The 22,798-nt window shown below is 34.7% G+C and overlaps 6 protein-coding genes across 10 annotated transcripts in view; 3 read left to right on the plus strand and 3 right to left on the minus strand.

Annotated features, from left to right (window-relative positions):
- LOC132703846 (sedoheptulokinase-like) lies at positions 1 to 6,943 on the minus strand. Of its 5 annotated transcripts, none has more exons than XM_060673360.1 (8): positions 6,845 to 6,943; positions 4,851 to 4,942; positions 4,387 to 4,616; positions 1,956 to 2,215; positions 1,469 to 1,734; positions 1,137 to 1,415; positions 885 to 1,080; positions 1 to 615 (listed from the first exon to the last, which is right to left on the minus strand). In XM_060673360.1, exons 3-8 carry the CDS (start codon positions 4,606 to 4,608, stop codon positions 435 to 437), a joined length of 1,404 nt encoding a protein of 467 aa, XP_060529343.1. In that variant the 5' UTR covers positions 4,609 to 4,616; positions 4,851 to 4,942; positions 6,845 to 6,943; the 3' UTR covers positions 1 to 434. The 5 variants fall into 5 exon arrangements, with proteins under 5 accessions (XP_060529343.1, XP_060529342.1, XP_060529339.1 ...); XM_060673359.1 differs by lacking the exon at positions 6,845 to 6,943 and adding an exon at positions 5,099 to 5,330 and having other exon boundaries at positions 4,851 to 4,909; XM_060673356.1 differs by lacking the exon at positions 6,845 to 6,943 and adding an exon at positions 5,099 to 5,330.
- A 1,502-nt stretch (positions 6,944 to 8,445) lies between these two features.
- On the plus strand, positions 8,446 to 10,238 carry LOC132703089 (uncharacterized). The gene is made up of 6 exons (XM_060672154.1): positions 8,446 to 8,471; positions 8,892 to 8,962; positions 9,015 to 9,349; positions 9,406 to 9,602; positions 9,656 to 9,836; positions 9,886 to 10,238. Coding segments are annotated over exons 2-6 (1,068 nt in total). The 5' UTR covers positions 8,446 to 8,471; positions 8,892 to 8,960.
- Positions 10,239 to 10,332: 94 nt separating this feature from the next.
- LOC132703090 (DNA excision repair protein ERCC-1) lies at positions 10,333 to 11,470 on the minus strand. Its single transcript, XM_060672155.1, has 4 exons — positions 11,181 to 11,470; positions 10,845 to 11,116; positions 10,605 to 10,790; positions 10,333 to 10,518 (listed from the first exon to the last, which is right to left on the minus strand). Exons 1-4 carry the CDS (start codon positions 11,200 to 11,202, stop codon positions 10,333 to 10,335), a joined length of 666 nt encoding a protein of 221 aa, XP_060528138.1. The 5' UTR covers positions 11,203 to 11,470.
- Positions 11,471 to 11,696: 226 nt separating this feature from the next.
- LOC132703766 (vacuolar protein sorting-associated protein 54) lies at positions 11,697 to 16,834 on the plus strand. The gene is made up of 4 exons (XM_060673216.1): positions 11,697 to 12,740; positions 13,208 to 13,456; positions 14,266 to 15,338; positions 16,110 to 16,834. The coding sequence occupies exons 1-4, from the start codon at positions 11,828 to 11,830 to the stop codon at positions 16,317 to 16,319; spliced, it is 2,445 nt and encodes an 814-aa protein (XP_060529199.1). The 5' UTR covers positions 11,697 to 11,827; the 3' UTR covers positions 16,320 to 16,834.
- A 65-nt stretch (positions 16,835 to 16,899) lies between these two features.
- Positions 16,900 to 17,867, minus strand: LOC132703767 (cilia- and flagella-associated protein 161). The gene has a single exon (XM_060673217.1). It carries the CDS (start codon positions 17,784 to 17,786, stop codon positions 16,950 to 16,952), a length of 837 nt encoding a protein of 278 aa, XP_060529200.1. The 5' UTR covers positions 17,787 to 17,867; the 3' UTR covers positions 16,900 to 16,949.
- A 929-nt stretch (positions 17,868 to 18,796) lies between these two features.
- LOC132703471 (protein numb) overlaps positions 18,797 to 22,798 on the plus strand; it is a 37,109-nt gene continuing 33,107 nt past the window's right edge. The window contains exon 1 of the mRNA XM_060672742.1: positions 18,797 to 18,997. The gene's annotated coding sequence lies outside the window, so the exon portion shown is untranslated. The remainder of the gene's footprint in view (positions 18,998 to 22,798) is intronic.

The raw sequence follows: 22,798 nt of genomic DNA on the forward strand, positions 1-22,798 counted from the left end.
TACTTTATTTAATGATCTTTTTAATCTAGTAAAAGGTTTTCAAAAATAGAAAACAAAGTTGGGCACAAAATGTTGTTCAGTGGGCCAACCTAATCACAGCTAATGACAAGCACCATTACAACATTAAACAAATATTCCATTAGTTTTTTATAAAGCCCTAAAAGCGCCAGATACTATGAAATTTACTAAAATTATTTAACAAATTTTCACAACAATTTCTGTAAATCCCTGTATTCAAAACATAAATATTTAAAAATTCTAGCAGTACCACTAAATACAAACAACTAGCAATTAGATAACATTGACATTTAGAGCCATACACCTTTAATTGTTTAAAAAAAAATTGCGTCCCATTCTAATGTGTTTTTTTATAGGAAATTGTTTCTAAATATTCAATCCAAAATTTTCTAAAATTTCCTAAGTGGCCCACGACCTTATGGCAGGGCCTGTGACATTGCAGCACCTTTGCACGCGTCTCCGCCCTTTGTGAAAACCAGTGGTAGTTCATACAAGTGTTGCACTTCTTTTTGCAGAACTTTGTTCCTAGATAAACCGGATCCGTTGCCCACTAGCCTTGTTATTTGTTGTCGTTGAAGAATTTCCTTAGGCATCATACTAAAAACACAATTTAACAAGACATTTAAACAAAGTAACATGAATGGGAGCCTGTGGGACGTCACACCGCGGCTAAATATCAGGTACGGGGTATCTCGGTTATTGTTTAAGATAGAAAGTTGTGATTTACGGGACACTGAGCTACTTTTTTGTGAAATTAAAGATGCGGTAAACAAAATTATATTGCTTTGCTCAAGCCAACAAGAAAACGTGATAAGCTTAATTTTTTTTCATTGAAAAATTAATCCTCCTAATTATTGGGAGAATACCTATGCAAATTTTCCACAAGACCCCGGCATAGGGAACGAAAAACCTGGCCCAATCCTATATTTCCCACGTGAATATTTTCAATTGAAGCCGTCCTATCTGGTGAATGCCTTTCGCCGAGACATGTCGGAATGATCCTTAAGTCCGAAATACTATTGTCATCCTCGCCAAGCACTAAAATTTTTTCCCAAACTTTCGCTAAAAGAGAGAGATATCTTAGTAAGAGTTTTTAAATTGACACTAATATTGCCTACACTGTGGTACGCTAAAGCCAAGCTCCAAAGTCCATTGTTGCAAAGTTTTCACAAAAGTAGCCAAGGTGTTGCCCCCATTTAATGAAGCGGCCACTGCAATAAACTGCTTGTTGAAGTATGGAAAATAACCATCGGTCGACTTGAGGGGGGGTCCGGTTGGGGGAACATAGCCCTTGGCTATAAAACCAATTTGGGCTGAGGTAGAAATGTTTAATACCGCGTCGTAAGGTGATTCCAATGTCGATAAAATAGAGCACTGTATATCACCGCAACTTACACCTGAAAATCAATTAACCAACCTTCCATTTTTTTTAACAGAAGAAAAATATTACCTACGGGGGTTCCTTTTGGAATGCTATGCCAATTATCAACTAAATACCCTGCTATCTGTCCAACTTCTTTAACTTGAGGTAACAAATGAATTGGGAATCCGGCTTCAGCGAGAATATCAATGTTCCACTCATTAGTAGAGCAATTGAAATATCCCCAAGAAGCGGCATTCTGATTGGAAGTAACTGGTTTTTCTAAATTACATAAAACCGAGATAACAAAATCCATTATTGTACCCGAACAGTTGTACTTCTCTAGTTTGTGAGGTCTGAAAGAAAAAAACATTTACAAAAACAAAATGGAATAATTAATTAAAGTAAAATTAATTAAGTAACGCGGCCTTGAGATTGACATTATCAAGGCAGAGAACACAATATGTATCCTGAATTCAATAATTCAAATCTCCTGCTTGACTCATTTTACATTAATTTATTTCTACATATAAAATTAAATAAATTAAAAACTCAATTCAAATTATACACTTCTTACTTGTTTCTTGCCATCCAAAAAATAGTTGCTGAACCAAATCCTGTTGATATTCTTATATGACTTTGAGGTGGAGGTAAAGTGGCCAAAAAATCGGTATCACATCTGTTATCCTGCCATGTATATAAAGCTGAGACTCGTTCCTTAACAACATCAAATCTAACATTCCTTTCTTTACCTACCATCTCCCAAGCCTTTTGTTTTTCATCATTATTCCAGAACATCACACCATGCATTTGACCACATATTCCAATTTTACCAACCTATAACCAATAAAAAATTAATAATTAATATTTCTAATGTTTTATGCAAATCAGTTAAAAAATAAAGATTTGTATTCCAATAAAGAAAAAATACATTTAAAAGCACATGTTTATTATTGAGGAAGAACATGTTTATTAGTTTAGCAGCGCCGGAACACATAAAAAATATATTGGCCGATATATTTTGTTTTATGTTAACATCTACTAAAGATAAATAAATACTCTTAATATATATTACTATACTTAAAGCGGACCATATTAATCAAAAAGGTAATTAGGAGAATTGTATACATAGAGGACTTGGATTTATAAATAAAAAGTAAATATTAAAACAGATGGCAAAACAATTAAGGCAAATTATCCAAAAATAGTCCCCCAGAATTGTTTATTTATAAAAAAATAAATAAATATAACAAGATTGCTTTGGAAAAATCGTCGCTGGGTGGGGCAAAAAGGGACGCATTGTTTTTCTATCGTACTTCTGGGGACCACTATCGAACTTTCGCAAAATCGATGTAATTTGTGAAATGTTAAAATTTGTGCAAATAATAGCGTTGTCGAATGATATTTTTTTCAAATATCTCGCGAGCCCTGAATAATTGACGAAACCTGAAAGTCTCTCGACACAATTTACGATACCGTTCAAATCAAATTAACGGATTTTTAGCAGTCTTTCATTTATCATCAATAATTTATCAACAAAAACGTAAATTTTTAGGATGTTTTTTTATATTTTTGCCCATAAGCGAGACACCCTGTATATGATTCAAACAATGTTCGAAATAGAGGTTATAGTCCAGGATCTCACACGTTTCCTGGTATATGATTTTTTTCAATGGATTAAGCGGTTTTCAAGAAAATACTGTTTTCTGAAACCATGCAGCACGTGGTAATGGTAAATGGCGTTATCAGGTCTAGATTGAGGGCGAGAAATGGTGATTTTCATTTGGATTTTTTCAAATATCTCGAACAACGTATGTGACAGAAGAAAACCGTGAATACAAAAATTGTAGCTTTCGATGTGGTATATAACATTGTTTAAACCAATTGGCCATATTATTTACGAACTTTGATTTACGGCTAATAATTTAATAGCGAAGAGAACGATTTTCAGGATCTATAACATTTTTGTCTATAATTCAAAAATCCTATATATAATGGGAAAAATGTCTGAAATAAAGGTTGTGGTCCCGAGAAAATAATGTTTTTCTGGAAGTCAAAAGATACCACAAAAAATTTTCAAAACTACTTTGCGAGATTTGAGTAAGTTCTTTTTCAACGGATGAAATTCTTCCAAATCTGAAGTCGATAGCTGCAAATTTAAGACACCTGTTAATTTTTGAATATAGCACTTAATAACTTGAACACCCTGTACAACAGGTGAAAACCTTAAATACAAAAGTTTTAGCTGTAGACTGACATCTGAAGCACAGTCTTACAGTTATAACAAATGTTCAATAATTGCGGGACCCATTTTTCAGTTTTTTTGAATTTTCGGCGCACCCTATACATTTCTTAAAAACTTTCAGGAATAAAATTTTATGGAGCCGAATCTTATGCGTCTTAACATTCGAGAATTTTTCTGGCGCACAAACCGTTTCCGAGAAATGATTTTTGTCTTGGACCTCTGCAAACGCGGTTTTTAATTTTTTTAAAATACTTCCCCACCCAACCCCCCAATTTCAATAGGTTCCGTTAGGGGAACAAACGCTATTTCTCTACCAAATCTGAAGTCGATAGCTTCAAATTTGCCGAAGGTTGAACGCCGCCATCTTTCCATGTCTTATGCATCCCATGGACGGTCGAAAAGGAGCAAAATTTGAAGCGTGTAGCTCAAACCGTTCGGAAGTTATCGTTGAAAACCTTGGAACAGAGAACTGAGAACGGACAGACAAAAAAGACGCTAACCATTTCTGTACCAATGAGGGTTCCGTAGGACCTACCATTACCGAGATCTCGAGTAGACGAGTAGTGAGGAGCGAGTATACTTTCAAAAAGAATTGATTTCCTCGATTTTTTGAAAGTAACAAGACAGGAATTTCCTTTCATGATTTGTCTTTGAACTACTAATATTAATTTATAAAATTCTTATTTATATAAATAAACCTGAATAGTCCAACAAAACAAATATGGAAAATATAGTTTATAGTGAACCCTTCTGTAACTCTCACCTTTTGAAGTAACTGTTTTGGCAACTTGGAAACACATAAATTAATTGCTGAAACTATTGTAAATACATCTTGCTTGTTCCCACCTGGACCAGTGTCACTCGGAACATTTGACTGTGTGTCTTTATTATGTAGCGCTTCAACTGTATTGTCTTTGGATGTGTTTACAATACAGACTTTAACGGATGTGGTGCCTATGTCAATGCCAAGAATATACTGGTCCATTCCTATATCTAAAAACCAGAAACAACAAAAATTCTTTATAGAAGTGTACAAATATGAAACAAGCTTCTGCCAATTAACCAATATACCGTCCCCAGCGGCTTGTTAACAAACAATCTCGAATAAACATAATATTTTCGCGACATATCAAATTATATATTATCTGCCTGGTATAAAGTTAATATCGCAGCATGAGATTCCCTGATAAACTTGTTCTTACGCAAAAATCAATTAACTATACTAACCTGATACGCCGATATTATTCAACTAAATTCGTAATTGCCGGTCCAAACTGACGTCGTTGCTAAAGCAGTCAATGCAGAAGCTCATTAGCTCTCTAAAAATAAGGTACATATATGTATCGAATGATACGTTGAAAAGGCAAAGTTTAATTTTCATACATTACATTTAACATAATCTAAATTCATGTTTCGGTCTGTTTTTTCTATATAAGAGCCATTAGATTCAATAATAATAGTCCAAAAATAATTACATTCAGTTACATCATTCTGTTCTTAAATGAACTAGACATTAATAAGTTAGACACTGTACAAATATAAAAGGACATAATGAACAAAATTAATTGTCTTTTGAAAATTAAATTAAAATTGGTTTTAGAACATTTTTCAATTCACATAAATTTTAAAAGCGGATTTCTAGATTTCATATTTGGTCCAGATGACGCACAGACTATTTCTTCTTCTTAAGTTCACTGCGTGTGTCGAAAATTGTCAGGGACACTCGTCCATAAAGCACAGAACATTCAATTCAATTATGCGTTTCACAAAAAATGTTGGGCAAGACTGCTAGGATCATTCGCCCATTGCCGACTTCCGTCGAGGATCTTCGCTTTTGGTCATGGACCAACACGTACAAAGAAGACATATAACCAATATTTGCTAAACTAGCAAAAAACAAATTTGACCGATACCAAAAAAAACCGACACCCCCCCGCTTCCGCCGCGGACCATCCGGGCCCATCCGGCCTCCATACCGGCGTGATGGGGAAAAACGAAGGGATCGGCGACGATTATTACTTTACAACGTTCACAAAACACTGAAAACACTAAATCCACTCAGTGGAGACCGATTTCAAAATTTTTGGACGATTACAAAGGATTCTGTAGGGAACGAATGGAGGTTAAACCGCCGCGTGCAATGTTCCACCACAGAATAGGACCTTCAATTCAATTCAATTCAATTAAATGATGCGTTTCAGAGATAGCTGTTGGGCACGACTACATGGATCATTCGCCTATTGCCGACTTCCGTCGAGGATTCTCGGATCTTCTCCAGGAAGGAGACAGAATTTTGAAGTTCTAAATGTCGAGGATTTTCGTATCTTCTCTGGCGAAGAAGACTGATTTTTGAAGTTTCAAATGTCGAGGATTGTCAGATCTTCTCCAGCGAAGGAGACTAAACTTTAAAGTTCCAAATGTCGAGGATTTTCGGATCTTCTCCAGCGAAGGAGACTAATCTCAGAAGTTCTAAATGTCGAGAGTTTTCGGATCTTCTCCAGCGAAGGAGTTCTTCTTTTGAAATTCTAACTAATATACATGATGATTAAAACCAACCCATAGACCATGAGCTAGCAAATCCAAAAGCGGTTATAAGCAGATACCACATGCATCAAGGAATCTAACCACAAGTCGTGCAACAGAATCCATACATCCAGGGGGAAAAAGTGCAGAAAAGGCACTAATAGGAGCGGGTAAGCTGGCATCAATGAGGGACTCATACAAAATTTGGGAGTTATTCCGATGCAGAGCACAATCAAACAAAATATGTTCAATATCTCCCACCCCTCCACAAGCACACAGGTTAGATGTTTTGACGTTTATCTTGTAAAGATGTGCAGGGGAACTACAATGATTACTCCTCATTCTGCACACTGTTGTAATCTCCTTTCTAGACAGCTGCAGTTTGTGGAACCATGGAACTGTTGGAGGTGTCTTATAAACTGCACTATAAAGTCTGCCCTTTGAACGGCCCCACTCTCTCCACTTGATGGCCCAGATGTGCCACATCTTTGCTCTAATCCTTTTCTTAGATTAACAGCCATTTGAGGACGTTTATAAAATATATTGTTGGCGTTCCATATCGATATTTAAAAATTAACAAAATCTTCGAAATCTTGACAGATGAACGGACGCGCGTGACTCACACGTTAATGTTTCGTACAATGATAAGAATTATAATAAGTAGAGGGTTCGAATTCGTTATAATTCTTTTACTTTACCTGAAGCTCTTGTCGGATTAAACAGTCACGCAAAATTTCTTAAAACAACAAAAAATAATCGCTATAAAGACTAAATAATATCTTATTTTATGTGCAATGTCACGTTTAGCTACACATTCAATTCAATTCAATTCAATGATGCGTTTTACAAAAAAATGTTAGGTTGGACTACTAGGATCATGCGCCCATTGCCGACTCCGTTGAGGATCTTCGCTTTTAGTAATGGACCAACAAGTACAAAGAAGATATATAACCAATATTTGCTCAACTAGCAAAAAACAATTTTGACCCACTGAAAAGCGAAGGGATCGGCGACGATTATCACTTTAAAACGTTCACTAAACACTGAAAACACTAAATCCACCTAGTGGAGACCGATTTCAAAAATTTCCAGCAGAATCCAGCACAGAACATTCAATTCAATTCAATGATGCGTTTCACAAAAAACTGTTGGGCTAGCACAGAACATTCAATTCAATTCAATGATGCGTTTCACAAAAAACTGTAGCACAGAACATTCAATTCAATTCAATTATGCGTTTCACAAAAAAAATGTTGGGCTCGACTGCTAGGATCATTCGCCCATTGCCGACTTCCGTCGAGGATTTTCGCTTCTGGTCAATGACCATCACGTACAAAGAAGAAGAATAACCAATAATTTGCCCAGCTAGCAAAAAACGATTCTGACCGATACCAAAAAAATCGGCTTCCCCCCACTTCCACCACGGGCCATCCGGGCCAATCCGGCCTCCATACCGGCATGAACAGGGAAAAACGACGAGGCCGACGACGATTATCACTTTAAAACGTACACTAAACACTCAAAACACTAAATCCACACCGTGGAAACCGATATCAAACTTTTTGGGACGAATACAAGGGATTCTGTCGGAAGCGAACAGAGGTTAAACCGCCGCGTGCAATGCTCCACCACAGAATCCTCCAGCACAGAACATACAATACAATACAATTATGCGTATCACAAACACTGTTGGGCGAGACTGCTAGGATCATTTGCCCATTGCGGACTTCTGTCGATTTTCGCTTTTGGTCAATGACCAACATGTACGAAGATGAAATATAACCAAAATTTGCTCAGCTATTTTCACCGATACCAAAAAAATCGGCTTCCCCGGGGTTCCACCACGGACCATCCGGGCCCATCCGGTCTCCATACCGGCGTGAACACGGAAAAACGACGGGACCGACGACGATTATCACTTTAAAACATACACGGAACACTAAAAAAACTAAATCCACACAGTAGAAATCGATATGAAACTTTTGGAGATTCTGTCGGGAGCGAACGGAGGTTAAACTGCCGCGTGCAATGCTCCACCACAGAATCCAAAGCACAGAACATAAACGCTAAATATGGTGAATCGACCAAATTTAACTCCATAATCCTCAGCAGTTGAGAATACTTGTAACATTGTTTGTCCGCACAATTGGACTTAATGAAACCATGGAAAGAAGAGCGAAAAGGATGTATTTTTTTTTACCCTCAAACTTGCGTGCAATGCCGATGATCGACATCGAAGATCTTTGCCTCAGCAGATAATGCGCGCCTTGTCGTAACACATTTGCCTAATGTTTAGTGTAAGAGAATGACGTTTATTTTCCGTGTATTCTTTCGTGATTCTGTGGTGGAGCATTGCACGCGGCGGTCTAACCTCCGTCCGCTCCTAGCAGAATCCGCTGAATTCGTTCGAAAAACCTTTGGTATCGGTCTTCAATTTGTGTGACTCTGTTTCGGCAGTGTTTGGTGTTTGTTTTAAGTGTAAAAGTTCCGCCGGCCCCGTTGTTTTAACCGTTCACGCCGGTATGGAGGCCGGATGGCCCGGATGGTTCGGGGGGGTGTGGGTTTTTTTGGTATCGGTCAAAATTGTTTTTTGCTAGTTGCGCAAATATTGTTTATATGTCTTCTTTGTACGTGTTGGTCCATGACCAAAAGCGAAGATCCTCGACGGAAGTCGGCAATGGGCGAATGATACTAGCAGTCGAGCCCAACATTTTTTGTGAAACGCATAATTGAACTGGAACTTGAATTCTTTCGTCTAATCTCCAAAAAATAGTAGTAAAGGAAAAGGACCCCTTGGACCCTTGGGGTTAAACTATGTACGATCAGTTAATTATAATTTGCCATAATAATTGAGTACAGTTTTTTAAGGCACTGTTACAAGAACATTCTGAAGTTTCAATTCATTCCTAGTCGGCGAAAATGCTGGTGCAAAGTAGCTAATTATTCCACAAGTAGCCGAAAAGAATTTAATGTATCTACCTTTTGCAATATTAATGTGGATCTTTCATGTAATATAACCATTAAACCATTAAATGTACATAAGTATCAAAATCAAGATCGGTTAATTATACAAGCCAACACGAAATGTATTGATCTCATTAAACATAAAGCTGAGGCAAATAATGTTAATGTATTTGACTATGAAGACAACACAGACTTGGAAAATGATATTCTCTGTACTCTCAGAGTTCCTTCAAAAGCGAGTGGGTTAATTTTTAAATACTTTTGAAAATACAAATTTAATTTAATAATATTCTAGACTTGAACATAAAAGGAAAAAAGGACATCCATATTGGGTATTTTTTATGTGATAATGTACACATTGAATCTTTAGGGGGAAATATTTCTGTAGAAAAGTTTGAAGGTCAAAGAATTGATATTCTTGCAAGATATGGAAACATTAACATCGATAAACAAATTCAAGCTGCTCAAATTACTATGAGGGCTAATAAAGGGGTGCTTTTACGGCAACCTGACTGAAAAGGTTTATATTAACTGTAATTTTTCAGTATGTCAGTAGTGGTAAACTTCAAGCACTACAGTCACATTTGGAGATATGCGAAGGAGACTTATACATAGACTCATGTTATTCTGACTCTTGTACATTTATTGTTGAAAAAGGAAATATGCATCTCCATAATGTTCACAGGCACTGTAATATTAAGATTGATAAAGGCCAATTAATTTTAGGTAAAAAAGTAGGCTTGTTAGATTTATCATTATTTTTATTTTATTTTAGCTGGTTTTGATGGGCAATTGTCAGCAATAATCAATTCTGGCTCGGCTGACATACACTTATCAAGAATAAATGGAACTTCTACCCTGACTGTAAGTGATAAAATTGAGCTAAAAGTCTCTGAAGAATGCTTACAATCCACAAGATTTGAAATTAACTGCAATGAAATTTCTAATAATACAGACCAGGTATTAATTCGAAATGGAAATAAAAGTTCACTGGTCCCTGAAGGAGAGGTGAAAGCCAGCATGCTTGTGAATTGTCCCCGTGGTTATGTGAATGTTCAAAGGACTACTTGGAAAGATATGATCTTGACAAAAGTAAAAAGCAATACACAAAAAAAACATTCACAATGATTGTTAGTAACTTCTTTAAAATATTTGTAAAACATTGTATACATCAGATAATTAAATAAAGACAATACAAAAAATAATATACAACTGCATCAAGCTACTTTAAAAAATTTTCTCTAAAAACACTATAAAGCTTTTTTGCCTTCCGCGTCCCCAGTCCAGGGCATTCGGACAACTGTTGCTCAGTTGCTTTAATAATTCCTTCCAAGGTCTTAAATCTACTTATTAGATTCCTGGCATCTGTTTTGTTGATAGGCTTAATTGAAGTTAATGCATTTAAAAGCTATAAAAAATTATGTCCATATTTTCAAAAAGATCCCAATTGCTGAAAATGCTTCATATACTCCAAGATTTAATTTGATAATGTACCTTTAAATATGGAGTAGATTCACTCTTTCCCATTATATTATCTGGGGGTTTATTTTCATAGATCTTGTATGTTTCTATAATTTTGCCTGCTTCCTCTGCGCTCCAAGCCAGTATTAAGGTTAAATCTGCTAATATACATATTCTAGTCAATTTTTTTAGAATATAGTGGGGATCCTTAATATCCACCTGAAATTTGTACCTAAGTCACCTTGTAATAATTTTCTTTTAATTGTCTAGTACCTGAACTAACAAAACTCTCAACATATATGCATGTCCTAATTGCTTCAATCTTTGATGGATATAGTCAGGATTTAAATTGTGATATCTCAGAGATAGAAATAAAGCACAAGTTGATTTTCCCATTTCATAGTCAGGAACAATATCACTGTATTCCCATGGTATATTGCTAATAAATTTAAGTAATGGATTTCCGCGTTGTTTAGAATTCACATATAAACAGTGACTATTTTTTGCTGATTTTTCAATAGATGAAGATGTCTCAGAAGTCTGTTCTAAAATTACAGCGGAATTACAATGGTTGTAAGGGTTATTACTGAAATGGACTCAAATGGTTACCTTTTTCAGGTTCTAAATCCATTTATCGAAGACTATAATCCCAAAAACTCTATGGCAGATGTCTCTGAGTACTAGGTTTTAGTTTTTCTTCAATTTTTTTGTATGTTGTTTTTAGGGGTTAGGATCATACATTGTTTACAGAAGCGATACACTACAAAAAATGGGTAATGAAGTTTATAGATCAGAAATGTTTCTGTTAAAGTCAAATAAAAATTAAAAAAAAAAGAGTGTCTTAAGAGACACTTCGAAAACCGGCCAAAAGAGAAGTGCCATCATACGTTTTTTTTTGTTGCGTACAAAATTCTATCATTCCATGTGGTTGTTGAATTTATACAATCGACTTTGATTTTGTTGTCACTTATCCGAGTTTTCGGATTCATATAATGAACTTGATTAATGCCGCCCTATTCTCGGCGAATGTCGGTGATAAACGAGTGTCCTTAGTCCAATTGTCTAACGAAGTAAAACGAGGAAGAAGTGGGACTGTTTTGTGGCATTTTTGGGATACGTAAAACATGAAACGTCAACGTCATGTGTATGTTCAATCAGTGATACTTCAATTAATAAGCTGTCAGTGGCCATAAAATGATGGCTTTATTATTTAAAAGATTTAAACTCAGGTAGCAAGAGTATATATTTACTTAATAATGGGAACTGAGGAAGAACATTGGAACATTTACAAAGCGTCTCAGTACTTACCCGCTGTTTTGACTGATCCTCATCGAGGTAAACAATCCAACTTTTTCACCAAGACATGGGGTGATACATTCATAGAAAAGACTGAAATAGAAAAAAGCCCATTTTTACCTGAAATTACGTATGCACACTTTGATCAATACCTTCGGAAGTACAGCAAAAGATTTAAAAGACATCTACGATTAGCGCAAACTGAACTGGAGGACAGTATTAAGCACCGAAAATCAGATAATTTCGTGGCAGAAAGCCGAATTAGTTGCATTCCAGAAATATACCTGCGTCATACTTTTAACTTGAGTGATCCAAAAGTTTTTTTGGAGGTATTTGGTAATAAAGACAAAAGCGAACATGAATTGCAAGATGAGCTTAGTTTTTATTTAGATATAGTTGAAGAGCATATTGCAAAGCAAGTCTCGCAAAAATCTGGCGCATTTTTTCATGCAATGACTTCTCATGATACTATCATGGAACAGATGGGAGTGGCTGTTAGTGAAGTTCGTTTACTTCGTTTTAAGGTTCAAAGAATTGATAAGTCTTTAGCAACAGAAGCTCTGAGATTATTAGGTTTGCAAAGGTCCAAGTGCAATCAGATTGTTTTAGTAGATAAATTAAAATTGATGTCTACAGTATTACAAACACAGCCAACCTTACAATTGTTACTTAGTTCTTCTGACTTTGTTGGAGCTTTGGAGTTAATTTCAGGAACACAGGAAGTTTTAGCAAAAGAATTGGCAGGAGTAACAAGCCTTAGGCATTTGCCATCACAGTTGAAAGAAATGTTAAAGTTAATTGATAAGATGTTGAGTACAGAATTTGAGAGATATGCTGCCACTGATCTCCACAGACCTTTAGATTCTAATGAAGGTTTGTATAGTGTTTTAACAATTCACTTTAATTCGAAAACTGATATTTTCCATAAATCTAGATCTTTGATGAAACATTAAAAGTTGCTCTTTGTTTGGGATTCCGATGGGTGATCTGTGTGCTCGTTGTTGCACTCGATAAATCACTACCCAAATTTCTTGATAAACGATTTTTTAATTGATGATGATTAATTGAAAGAAAACATAAAAATAACATTTTTAAATAAAATCATGCTGACTCGAGCTGTTGTCGGCTACTTCTTGTCAGAGACGAATCTAACCAGTGTGCACCGCTCTGGATCGGCACTAAAACAAAACATTCCAGGGGCCGGTGGCCTACGATGTAATCGCGAAGTCTGGTCACGCGCCTATTATGTTGGGTCATAACTATTTCCAACACTATTTAAAGTACTTAATATTGATAATTGATAATTGAAATATATGTTTCATTGTTTGATCTTGTTCCAGGTGTTTTGGAGCAAGAGAGACTAACAAGCCTTGTGGCAGGACTTCTTAGGCAAAACAGCTTGCATTTTTTGGAAATTTATAAGCAAGAAGCGGTGACTGCCGCACAAGCTTTACTCAAACAGTTAATGATAGAGCAACTTAAGGATGCTGAAGATGAATTGAATGAACTAACAGGTTCAGGAGAAGTTGCACCCGTAATGGATTCAATTCGTTTGATGAAAATTTTGCGACTGGGCAGTGAAGCTTTAGGTACACATTTAAATTTTTATTCAATGGTGGGGAGCCGGCATTCTATTGGCTTCGCATGGAAAACCTCTTTCAACGCTTAAGTTTTAAAATAAAAGAATTTGATGAACTATAAATTTTGTTAAGCAAGATTTTGTTAAGCAATAGTTATACAGATATAGGTAAACATTGTTTTACGCTCGAGTTCTGTTCTGAGAGACCCTAAGTAAAAAAAATGCGCAGAATAAATACAAATATTAGATAGTATAGGGTTAGGTTTCCTGTCAAAATTCTAAGAACTATAAATGTGTTTAATAAATAGAATTTAAATGTCTTATACAAATAAATAATAATCTTGATATAAATAATGAATTTTTTAAAATATATACTTTCTTGCAGAAACATACAATATGGTCTAGTCTCTTTCTTTTAACTTTTGCGCTTCCCGAAATCCCCATATATCTCACCAGCCCATCTGTTAACCTTTCTAAGGAATAAAGAATACAAGTTAAATCGACCGTTTTTATGGTTTCCCAAGCATTTTCTAATTGAGGAAGATCTAATACCTGCATCAACTCTTTTAATTCTTGATTTGAGAGTGGTTGGTAATGTACCAATGACAAGGCCCAACCCAACAAAACTGGGGAAATCCATGCCGGGATCAACGGGAGTAAATCGAACTGTGGCAAAAAAATGTTTATCTGCATTTTTTATTTGGTTTTCTGTTCTAAAATGTAGATAAATATTGTTGTTAAGGGAATCAAGTATTTTTAATTTTTGTCTGATAACAAATTGCATCTATGAAAAGGTCCCAACTTTTTTTTTAATTTTAGGTAAACTTTTGTATAGAGTAAAAGCAGTTCACGATGTGATTAAAGAAACAACAGATATTAGTGCGGGTTTATTTCTGAATGGTGTGAAGTCAGATATGGAAAGATTTTTAACAGAAGAAGATCATAAGCAAGCTGCGGGAAAACTTAAGGATTTGTTAACGTTCATTTGTGATTACTATAATGAGAGGTTGGCGTCACTAGTTAGTACTCATTCTGATAACCAATCTGTTACGGCCGGTCAAATAATGGAATTAGCCTCAATTGTGGAACAGTTTACCAACTTGTGTGAGGCAATTTGTGGTAGGCAAAGTGCCGCTTTGAAAGCAGCGTTCAAAATATTGGCCGGGAATTATGTTAATAAATTTCATATGCAGAGGAAAAATAAACTGACTTTACTCTTGGACGCTGAAAGATGGAAAGCTGAAGATGTTCCGGCTGAAATTCAATTGTTATTAGATAAGTTAGCTGCGGGAGAAATAATAAAATCTCTGCCCAGTTCTCCTGTGGATGAAAAGTTGTGCAGTACTTATGTGAATAAATCATTTCCTGCGCTAACAGTAGGATCACAAACTTATGTTGCCATTGGGACTGTTATAATATTGCTACAGTTAATTGCGGAGTATTGTGTGTGTGCTTACGATTTGCAACTTCTGGCTCCTATTATTGGTAGGAATTTAGCAGAGTTGTTGAGAACATTCAATTCAAGATCTTGTCAGCTAGTGTTGGGTGCCGGTGCCTTAAGGACTGCTGGTTTAAAAACCATAACAAGTACTAATTTAGCTTTAGCTTCGCGTTCTCTGCAGTTAGTGCTATGGTTGATACCTCATATTAGGAACCATTTTCAATCTGTGATTGGTGATAGTTATAGCGGGTTCGATAGTGTTGAAAAAGACATAGCCAATCATATACAACAGCTGGAGACCAAGGTTTTGTCTATAATAAATATTTTGTTAGGAGATCAGTTAAACGAATGGGACGCCAAGCCGCCAATACCTTCAAAGCAGTTTCGGAATATTTCCAGACATTTGACTAAACTGCATGAGGCTGTGAGTTCAGTATTACCCGAAGAGCAGGTATGTTAAATCATATTTTATTAAGCATGTTACCAAATATTGCTATCGTTCTTGGTTAGACTATAAAACATATTCCTATAAATTGCAGACAGGGTTAAAACTCCAAAGAACTAAGCAAGGACATAAAATTTTCAAGAAATTTCTGAAACATTTATATATTTTAATATAACGAATCTGATTAAATTTTGGTGAAGCTGTGGTATATACATAATGTTCACATAAAACCTGTGATGTATTGAAGGTGAACAATATCACCTACCACCTATTACAAGGTCGTGCAACGCTAAATTATGAGTAAAAAAAACTTGTTAATTACTATATATTATTTTGATGTTTAAATTATAGTACAAAATTGTAGAATAGGTAAAAATGTTTCAGATTTTTTTTTAATCAATACTGAAGAACTATTTAAACTATATAAAATTAAACTTTAAAAAGCATTACCAGACCTTTCTAAATGTGGCATTGCTTTCATAGAAACTTCTTTAGCAGAATATTACAACACTTTCATAAAAGTTTAACTAAATATTTTGTGTGCAGTACCCCTTGTTTTACTGTCGGTAAAATAACGAGTACTGCACCTGCAGTAGAGATTATGCCATTAACACTGAATAAAAAAAATAAATAAATATGTCATCAAAGGTGTTTTTTCAATTGGGCGTACTTTTCATGGGGTTGAAAATACATCACAATAAGCAATTATGTAAACTTCATCTTACCAAAATTATAGGCCAATTTATGTTATGCTAAGTACCTATCCCATTTTTCCAGGTTAGGGACATATATGAACAGGTTCACAAGAATTTCAAAACTCGAATACGAGAACAACTGCTGAGAATGAATATCCAAAAAAATGGCGGTCCCCAACACGGCGTTGTAACTAGTGAAATGATTTTTTATCTACAGACCATGAAAATGCTTAAAGTATTGCCTGAAAAATATGTGAATGATAATGTCATGGATGATATTTGGGTTAAGTGATTTCTTTAAGTGTATCTATGGGATTATACTGATACTGATCACTAAGAAAAGCATCTATTTATTTTCTTCATCCAGTAAACATAAAGATAAAGAAAACTTTCGATTTGGGTGAAAACTTGGATATATGGACCATAGTCAGTATTATTTTGGAAACGCATTTTAGTTATTATGTTTTTTGGCTTTTTCGCTGCCACTTTGCTTGTTTCCGAGTCCACTTGTTTTATGTTTTACAACTTCCCCAGAAAGTTTTTCTTTCTGATATATAATCTAAAAGGCCTCTTTTAGGATCACTTATACCTATGTTTGATTTTTTTGCCTTACTAGAACTAAAAGTACCTCAGGTACCATTAGTGACTGATTACTTTGGCCAAGAAATAATTACCGGTCATACAGAAAATTTTTAGCGCGTAAATGATCTGTTTTCAACAAATATCCAGTTTGGTGTCCATATTTATTTATCTAAATTGAATGTATATGTTTTATCTTTTTTTTACACCATGATGAAAGTTAATTTTATTCTACATAATTGTTTTGTTGTTTTTTTTGTTTTTGTTATTTAATAAATACTTTTATTATATTTAAGAGTTTTCCTGTATATAACATTTTTATTTATATTTGCTTGTAACTCGATTAGGATTCGTCTGCAAAAACCCAAAAATTCTCTGCAGTTTCCATTTTATGAGAATCTTTATAAGTGCGACAGCTAACCATGCATTCTGGCCCGAAGAAAGTAGGAATCCATTCATTACAGTGGACTGCTAAATTCTGTCCTGAAGCTGATTGTTGAATGATATTTTTTGAGTTCGGTGTGAATGCTTTACCGGATGTTTTAGTTCTCATTTGAGGGTTCCAGTGTATCACTTTAAATCTACAGTACACGTCCGGAGTTTGGCAAAGCTTTAAAGATAATCCATAACCCACTGTATCAATTCTTTGACTTTCGCATTGGATGTAAAGCGGCAAATCCGCGTTAGCAATTTGTATCAAAACGTCTTCCCCGCAAAGAACTCGTTCCCCATCTTTCTTTCCTTTGCAAGGGACTATTCTAAAAGTATTTCTGACATAAGGTTCCTCTATCGTTGAAGCAGTTAACATGCACCCATTATTTAACTGTTGAAAGCTGTCTATTTCCCTTTCGGTTATCAACCCGGAGAGATACAAGATGTTTGAGGATCCAATATGTTTAAGGTTTAATGGTAAGTCGAGAGTTTTTATTTGATAGTTTTTGCCAAACATAACGTACGTTTCTTTAATGGCGAGCACTGTTGGCTGAAGTAAATTCTCGAGCATCCTTTTTAGCTTTTGAATTAACAATTGGCCGAGTTTTCTTTTATAGGCAGTTATACACAATTTTTCTTCCTTTTGAGCCAATTCTTCTTGCCATAGACCTAATCGCGTTGGTAGGGAATATATGATACGATTCTCAGACGATTCATTACCATCAGGTTCTGTTTTATCGTAAAGCATTTTTGTAGATAAATTAGTGATTTGAAGGAAAATCCCACCAAGTGCCAAAATGTGACAAAACTGACGTGTGCCATTCGAATTGAACACACTATGAAAATTGATCCATATGAATCTACCACTTAGTTAACATTTTTAAGAAAAAAAAATAGTCTCATCATAAATTTAATGCACTGCTCTCTATTGGCCTTTATAGGAACACAATCAATGGTATCAAAAATCGTCGTAAAGCATATGGTTTTGGAACAAATAAAAAATTTGTGCCAACTCTCATAGGAAGCGAGATATGGGTGCCAAGTTTAAGTTGTTATTTTAAGATCTGCATAAACTTAAAAAGCAGTAAAAAATAATTATCAAGGTATGTTAAATATGTCTCCTAGGCAATACAAAACAGTGACAGAACTTCCATTGCTTTCATCTCGCGATATTTAGACCAATTAAAATAACTTAAAACGCATGAATTGGAAACGTGAAAACGTTTCATAACGCACTACTGTAATATTTGTTTAGCTCTCATATAAGTTGTTCTATACGACCATTTAATTTATACATTGCTCGCTTTCGCTGCTCCTATTTTTTTTCTATCTGTATTGCTTTGCGAATATGTTTAACCAATGTAGGTGTTGATTTAATTTTGTCTACAGGACGATGCGCCCCCTCTAAAACAATGGTGAAAATTTTACTAATAAGTGTTTCGGATCTCCATGTTTTATAAACAGAACACCAGATGGCGGATGGTTTCGGATTTGCCCGATATAAATTCTTATCAAATTTTCTCTGTCTCTTGAAACGAATTTTCACGATCTACGGAGTACGTGTGCGAGGGAGAGCGTGATATTCTAAAATAACTGGGCTGGTATTGTCGAGCCTGTTCGCCATATAAACTTGCCTTACGCGAAACGCCCGTCTCTCTCGGACTAAAATATTTCGCGTAGGTTTGTTTCTCTCCCACCTGCGTGGTATGTGCGCTGGAAACACCTCCGAGAATTTATCTACGGGATCTAGTGTAGACAAAATCGCGAAAGTACAAGGCGCGGAAATTCACGGGTTTGATGTAAAACAGCGAATAATTTATTATTCCTTATTTTAATATATTTCAAAAAAAAATCTCGTGCTACGTGGCATACATGGGCGGGTAGTTACAAAACGTTTGTTTCTGTGAAATGCACTTGTTCGGCATTTGGTCGATACCAGCCCATCATTGCAAAATATAGGTGAGTGGCACCTGATAACAGAGAAAACTATTTTGCGGTTTAATTGGAGGTCGAATTTCTTGGAATATGTTGTGTGATAAAAACTCTGTATGGATTAAATTTGGGATTAAATTTCGAAAAAAAAACCGTCGAGATTGCTGAGGTGTCCGCTTTTATGGTAACAAGGCCGAATTGAAAAGCATTGACACCTTCTGCCGCTTAAATCCTCCTCTCTTATTGCCTTAAATTATTAAAGTATGTTGTTGTGCAACAAACTCGTTACTTAAATGGCATTTTTATAAACAATTTGGTCGGACGTCGGAGACTCATCTTATTAACGTTCATTGAATAAAGTCAGAAAGGGACATGATATAAAAATATGTTATGTTTTTAAACGAACATTTTTGTTATTAACTATTTATAACAAAAATAATAAAATCTACGAGCGGCTGTCGTACGTCGCAAGTTGCGTCTTCCGAATTTGCTCTGCTATTGATCGGCTTATGTCATCTCTGTCTTCTTTTAGTCTAGACTGTTGTCGTCTCGTTTACCTAGACCCCACGTGGTAACTTTAATGTCATGCAATGTTCAATAGGCGCCCGGAAGTTAATTGAGGACTAACATTACAGATAATTTTAAAAAGTTATGTCAGAATTTTATGTTTTTGTCGTTTTACATCTAAAAGGACCGAACAAGCTTAAATTCAACCGCCGATTTTACAAACATACAAAATTAAAAATCATTAAAGTAAAATTTTTTATTAAAAAATGCATAATGCAAAAAACACCAATTAACCAATAAAAAAGTGGCCGACAGTGTTGAAGGTGATGGAAATTTAGAAATTTAAAAAAATATCGAAAAAAATAGAAATAATATATAGGTGTTTCCTGTTAAACAACACTAAAATTGCGACCTCGCTGTCATTTTAAAACAATTTATAAATTTTTTCCCAAATTTTGGAATTAGAAATATTATTTATTCCTCATGCCAAACATCTACTTCGAGGATTACTAAAATTTTGACACTATTAAATAGTGCGGAAAAGATGTATTGTAAATAAAGCGATATAATAGAAATAAAAAAAATAAATAAAAATGATAATAATAAATAATAAAATGAAACGACAAATCTCAGTATTAACGTAGTCAATAAAGGCTTTTACTCTCTAGTTTACGAACTGATTTAATTTTGTTTAAAACTTTAAGAATTTGATCGAACTATACTAACTATACGAATATTATGTATACAGGGCAGGTCACAACTACGGGGTTTTTTATATTTTCGTAAGAGTCTATTTTATCGAAAAATATTAAATGTAGAATCACCCTGTATATTATTTCATTTTTGGATTTGGAAAAAAATTCATAGTAGGATTTTTTCAGGTTTCCCCATTTGCATGGTAAACGCAAACAAAAAAATCGTTCATTCGAAATTGGGATTGCTTATAGTGTGTCCAAAATTTATCACTCAATTACATCATTTTCAAAGACGCAAAAGTTCGGTGTTTGAAATACAGCACCTTGCACCTTGCACCTATAGAGAGATGTACAATCTAATTCTAATTCTAATTCTAAAACTATTTTCAAAGGTTTTCTTGCTACGCCTCATTTTCTAAGTCAGTCAAACCCGATAGTTTTTTTAGTTAGTATTGATTTTGATCAAGTTTAACATGTCCATAGTTCTATTTACTTCAAAACAGTTAAGGAACTAGCCATCCAGATCACTCGGTTTGCAGCTCTTGAATATTCCGTGACCATATAAAAGAACTCATGTGTTTGCAGTGCCTTTCCGACTTTAAATCCAGACGCACATCGAAGGTTTATTACGGGAATAATAATAGAGTTTAATAAATGTTGGAACAAAAATGTTGTCATATAGAAACAATTGTTGTTATTTCGTTTATATCCATTTTGTATTTCTTGTTTCTGGTCTGTCAGGATTTTTTTTATGTTTTTATTTGATTATTACAGTAGATTCAATTTTCCTGTTATGATTTCATGTACCTTATAATTATACCGTATTTCTGCCGTCTGCTATGTTCATTTTGCCAAACATCGCCTTAAAATAGAAAACATAGAATAACAAGAATATTCATCGGTGGGAAAATGCAAAGACTTAAACTCAGGTGACTTATGTGGTCATTTTTAGAGTCTCCCTAACTCCTTAAAATAAAGCCAAATTTTATTAAAATCAGAACTCTCTCTTTTCATTGACTCTTGAATATGAAATAACAAGATAACCGTTGAAAATAGGTGAAAATGCAATCATATACAGCTTGTGGTATTTTCATCTTCGAAAATGATGTAATTGATTGGTAAAGTTTGGACACCCTGTAAGCCATAAATCAATTTTCAATACCAATACAATTTTCAATCATTTTGAAAGGATTCTTGTGTTTCCAAGGCGCATTGTCCAAAATGTTGTTACATCTTTCAAAGTATTTAAATTAATCAAGATACCTAATAATTTTCTTAGAAATATAAAAATGAAATTATATACCGGGTATTCGATATAAAATAATGAATTTTGGTGCTGTGTGACACTTATGAGATACCCTGCAGAATGACAAATATTTTCATCGCATGTGGCACATTCAAACAAACAACTTTGTTATTTAAAAATTGGCGATAAAGAAAAATTATGGTCATAAAAGAAGAGTGAACCACCCTCTATAATTTATCTGACACTGGAACCAAATACTTCGCTTTTTTTCGTCAATTTATCTTTGCTGCAACTGTTTTAAAACATGTAAACCTAAATGGATGTAATGTTGGTAAAGTGAAATCTGTTCGATTTTTACTTAAAATAGATTTTGAATACCGGTTTAATACAAGCCATGTACCCATTGCATTTATATCTTATTATGAGAAATATCTCACAACTTGTTAGTACAACCGATACCCGTTCTTTTTCAAAGCTTTCTCTCCTATTATCCGTTGTTTGGTATTCTGATTTTCCTTTGCAGTTGCAGTTCGCGGTCGCTTAACAGGTTTCTTTGGTTTCACACACTACGAAAACGCAGTCAATTTGTTTAAGAAAAATATCCAGAGAGGACTGGTACAGCAACGAGGCGTTGATAGTCGGATACTTAAAAATACGAATTAATTTTCTAACGACATTTTTATCATTTGAAAAATAAATAACAATTAAATTCTGCAACCAGCCACCAAACTAAGCAAACCTCACTTTTGCATTCATATGGATGTTATTATTCTTAAATATTCGAAATGTAATAATAATACATTTATTGCTGTGCCAAATATACATATACTGCAAAATATAAGATGGTACCAAACAAAAGGCGTAATAAAACCCAGACATCCAGCAAAGCCAGATACTGTTCATGCCTAAATTTGACGTAAATCATATTACCTCAAGAACAAGAAAGAAATGTATCAAATAAACAGAGAGAAGACGTATGACAAAGGAGAAAGGAGGAGGAAAGGGTAAACGGAAGAGTGGTTTTCCGATACAGAAATTATTCAGTTCCAAGAAGATATTTTTTATACCGGTTTTTAAAAGCCTTAAATTATTTATTGTATGTGCAATGCTATAAGAAAACGATCTTTAAAACATTTCTTTTCGATGTGGTATTCTCAATCTAATTGTTTTTCTTAGATTCAAGTCATGAACATGTGTACGAAAAGTGATTTTGTTAAAAAGATACTCAGGAGATTTATACTTAATTAATTTTGAATAGAATGTAGCACGGTGTAACCTAAACCCCTTGCACATGTTAAACCAACCCGAAACAGAGAAGTATGGAGAAATATGATCGGCGAACTCCATAAATAAACCGCAAACATGAATTTTGTATTTTCT

The sequence above is a fragment of the Cylas formicarius genome, unplaced genomic scaffold, assembly GCF_029955315.1.
Source record: "Cylas formicarius isolate icCylForm1 unplaced genomic scaffold, icCylForm1.1 PGA_scaffold_6__28_contigs__length_40554024, whole genome shotgun sequence".
Classification (NCBI taxonomy): domain Eukaryota; kingdom Metazoa; phylum Arthropoda; class Insecta; order Coleoptera; family Brentidae; genus Cylas; species Cylas formicarius.

Bases quoted from the DNA above. Each gene is read 5' to 3' on its own strand.
- LOC132703846 (XM_060673360.1), bottom strand. From the start codon at position 4,608: ATGGACCAGTATATTCTTGGCATTGACATAGGCACCACATCCGTTAAA. The intron at 2,216-4,386 runs GTGAGAGTTACA...TATTGGTTATAG, and splicing joins CAAAACAGTTACTTCAAAAG to GTTGGTAAAATTGGAATATG. The intron at 1,081-1,136 runs GTAGGCAATATT...TCTCTCTTTTAG, and splicing joins TGGCTTTAGCGTACCACAGT to CGAAAGTTTGGGAAAAAATT.
- LOC132703089 (XM_060672154.1), top strand. The intron at 9,603-9,655 runs GTGCTTTTACGG...GTAATTTTTCAG, and splicing joins CTATGAGGGCTAATAAAGGG to TATGTCAGTAGTGGTAAACT. The intron at 9,837-9,885 runs GTAAAAAAGTAG...ATTTTATTTTAG, and splicing joins TAAAGGCCAATTAATTTTAG to CTGGTTTTGATGGGCAATTG.
- LOC132703090 (XM_060672155.1), bottom strand. From the start codon at position 11,202: ATGGATTTAGAACCTGAAAAAG. The intron at 11,117-11,180 runs GTAACCATTTGA...CTGTAATTTTAG, and splicing joins GGATTTAGAACCTGAAAAAG to AACAGACTTCTGAGACATCT. The intron at 10,791-10,844 runs GTACTAGACAAT...TACAAATTTCAG, and splicing joins TGAGAGTTTTGTTAGTTCAG to GTGGATATTAAGGATCCCCA.
- LOC132703766 (XM_060673216.1), top strand. From the start codon at position 11,828: ATGGGAACTGAGGAAGAACATTGGAACATTTACAAAGCGTCTCAGTAC. The intron at 12,741-13,207 runs GTTTGTATAGTG...ATCTTGTTCCAG, and splicing joins ACCTTTAGATTCTAATGAAG to GTGTTTTGGAGCAAGAGAGA. The intron at 15,339-16,109 runs GTATGTTAAATC...CCATTTTTCCAG, and splicing joins CAGTATTACCCGAAGAGCAG to GTTAGGGACATATATGAACA.
- LOC132703767 (XM_060673217.1), bottom strand. From the start codon at position 17,786: ATGCTTTACGATAAAACAGAACCTGATGGTAATGAATCGTCTGAGAAT.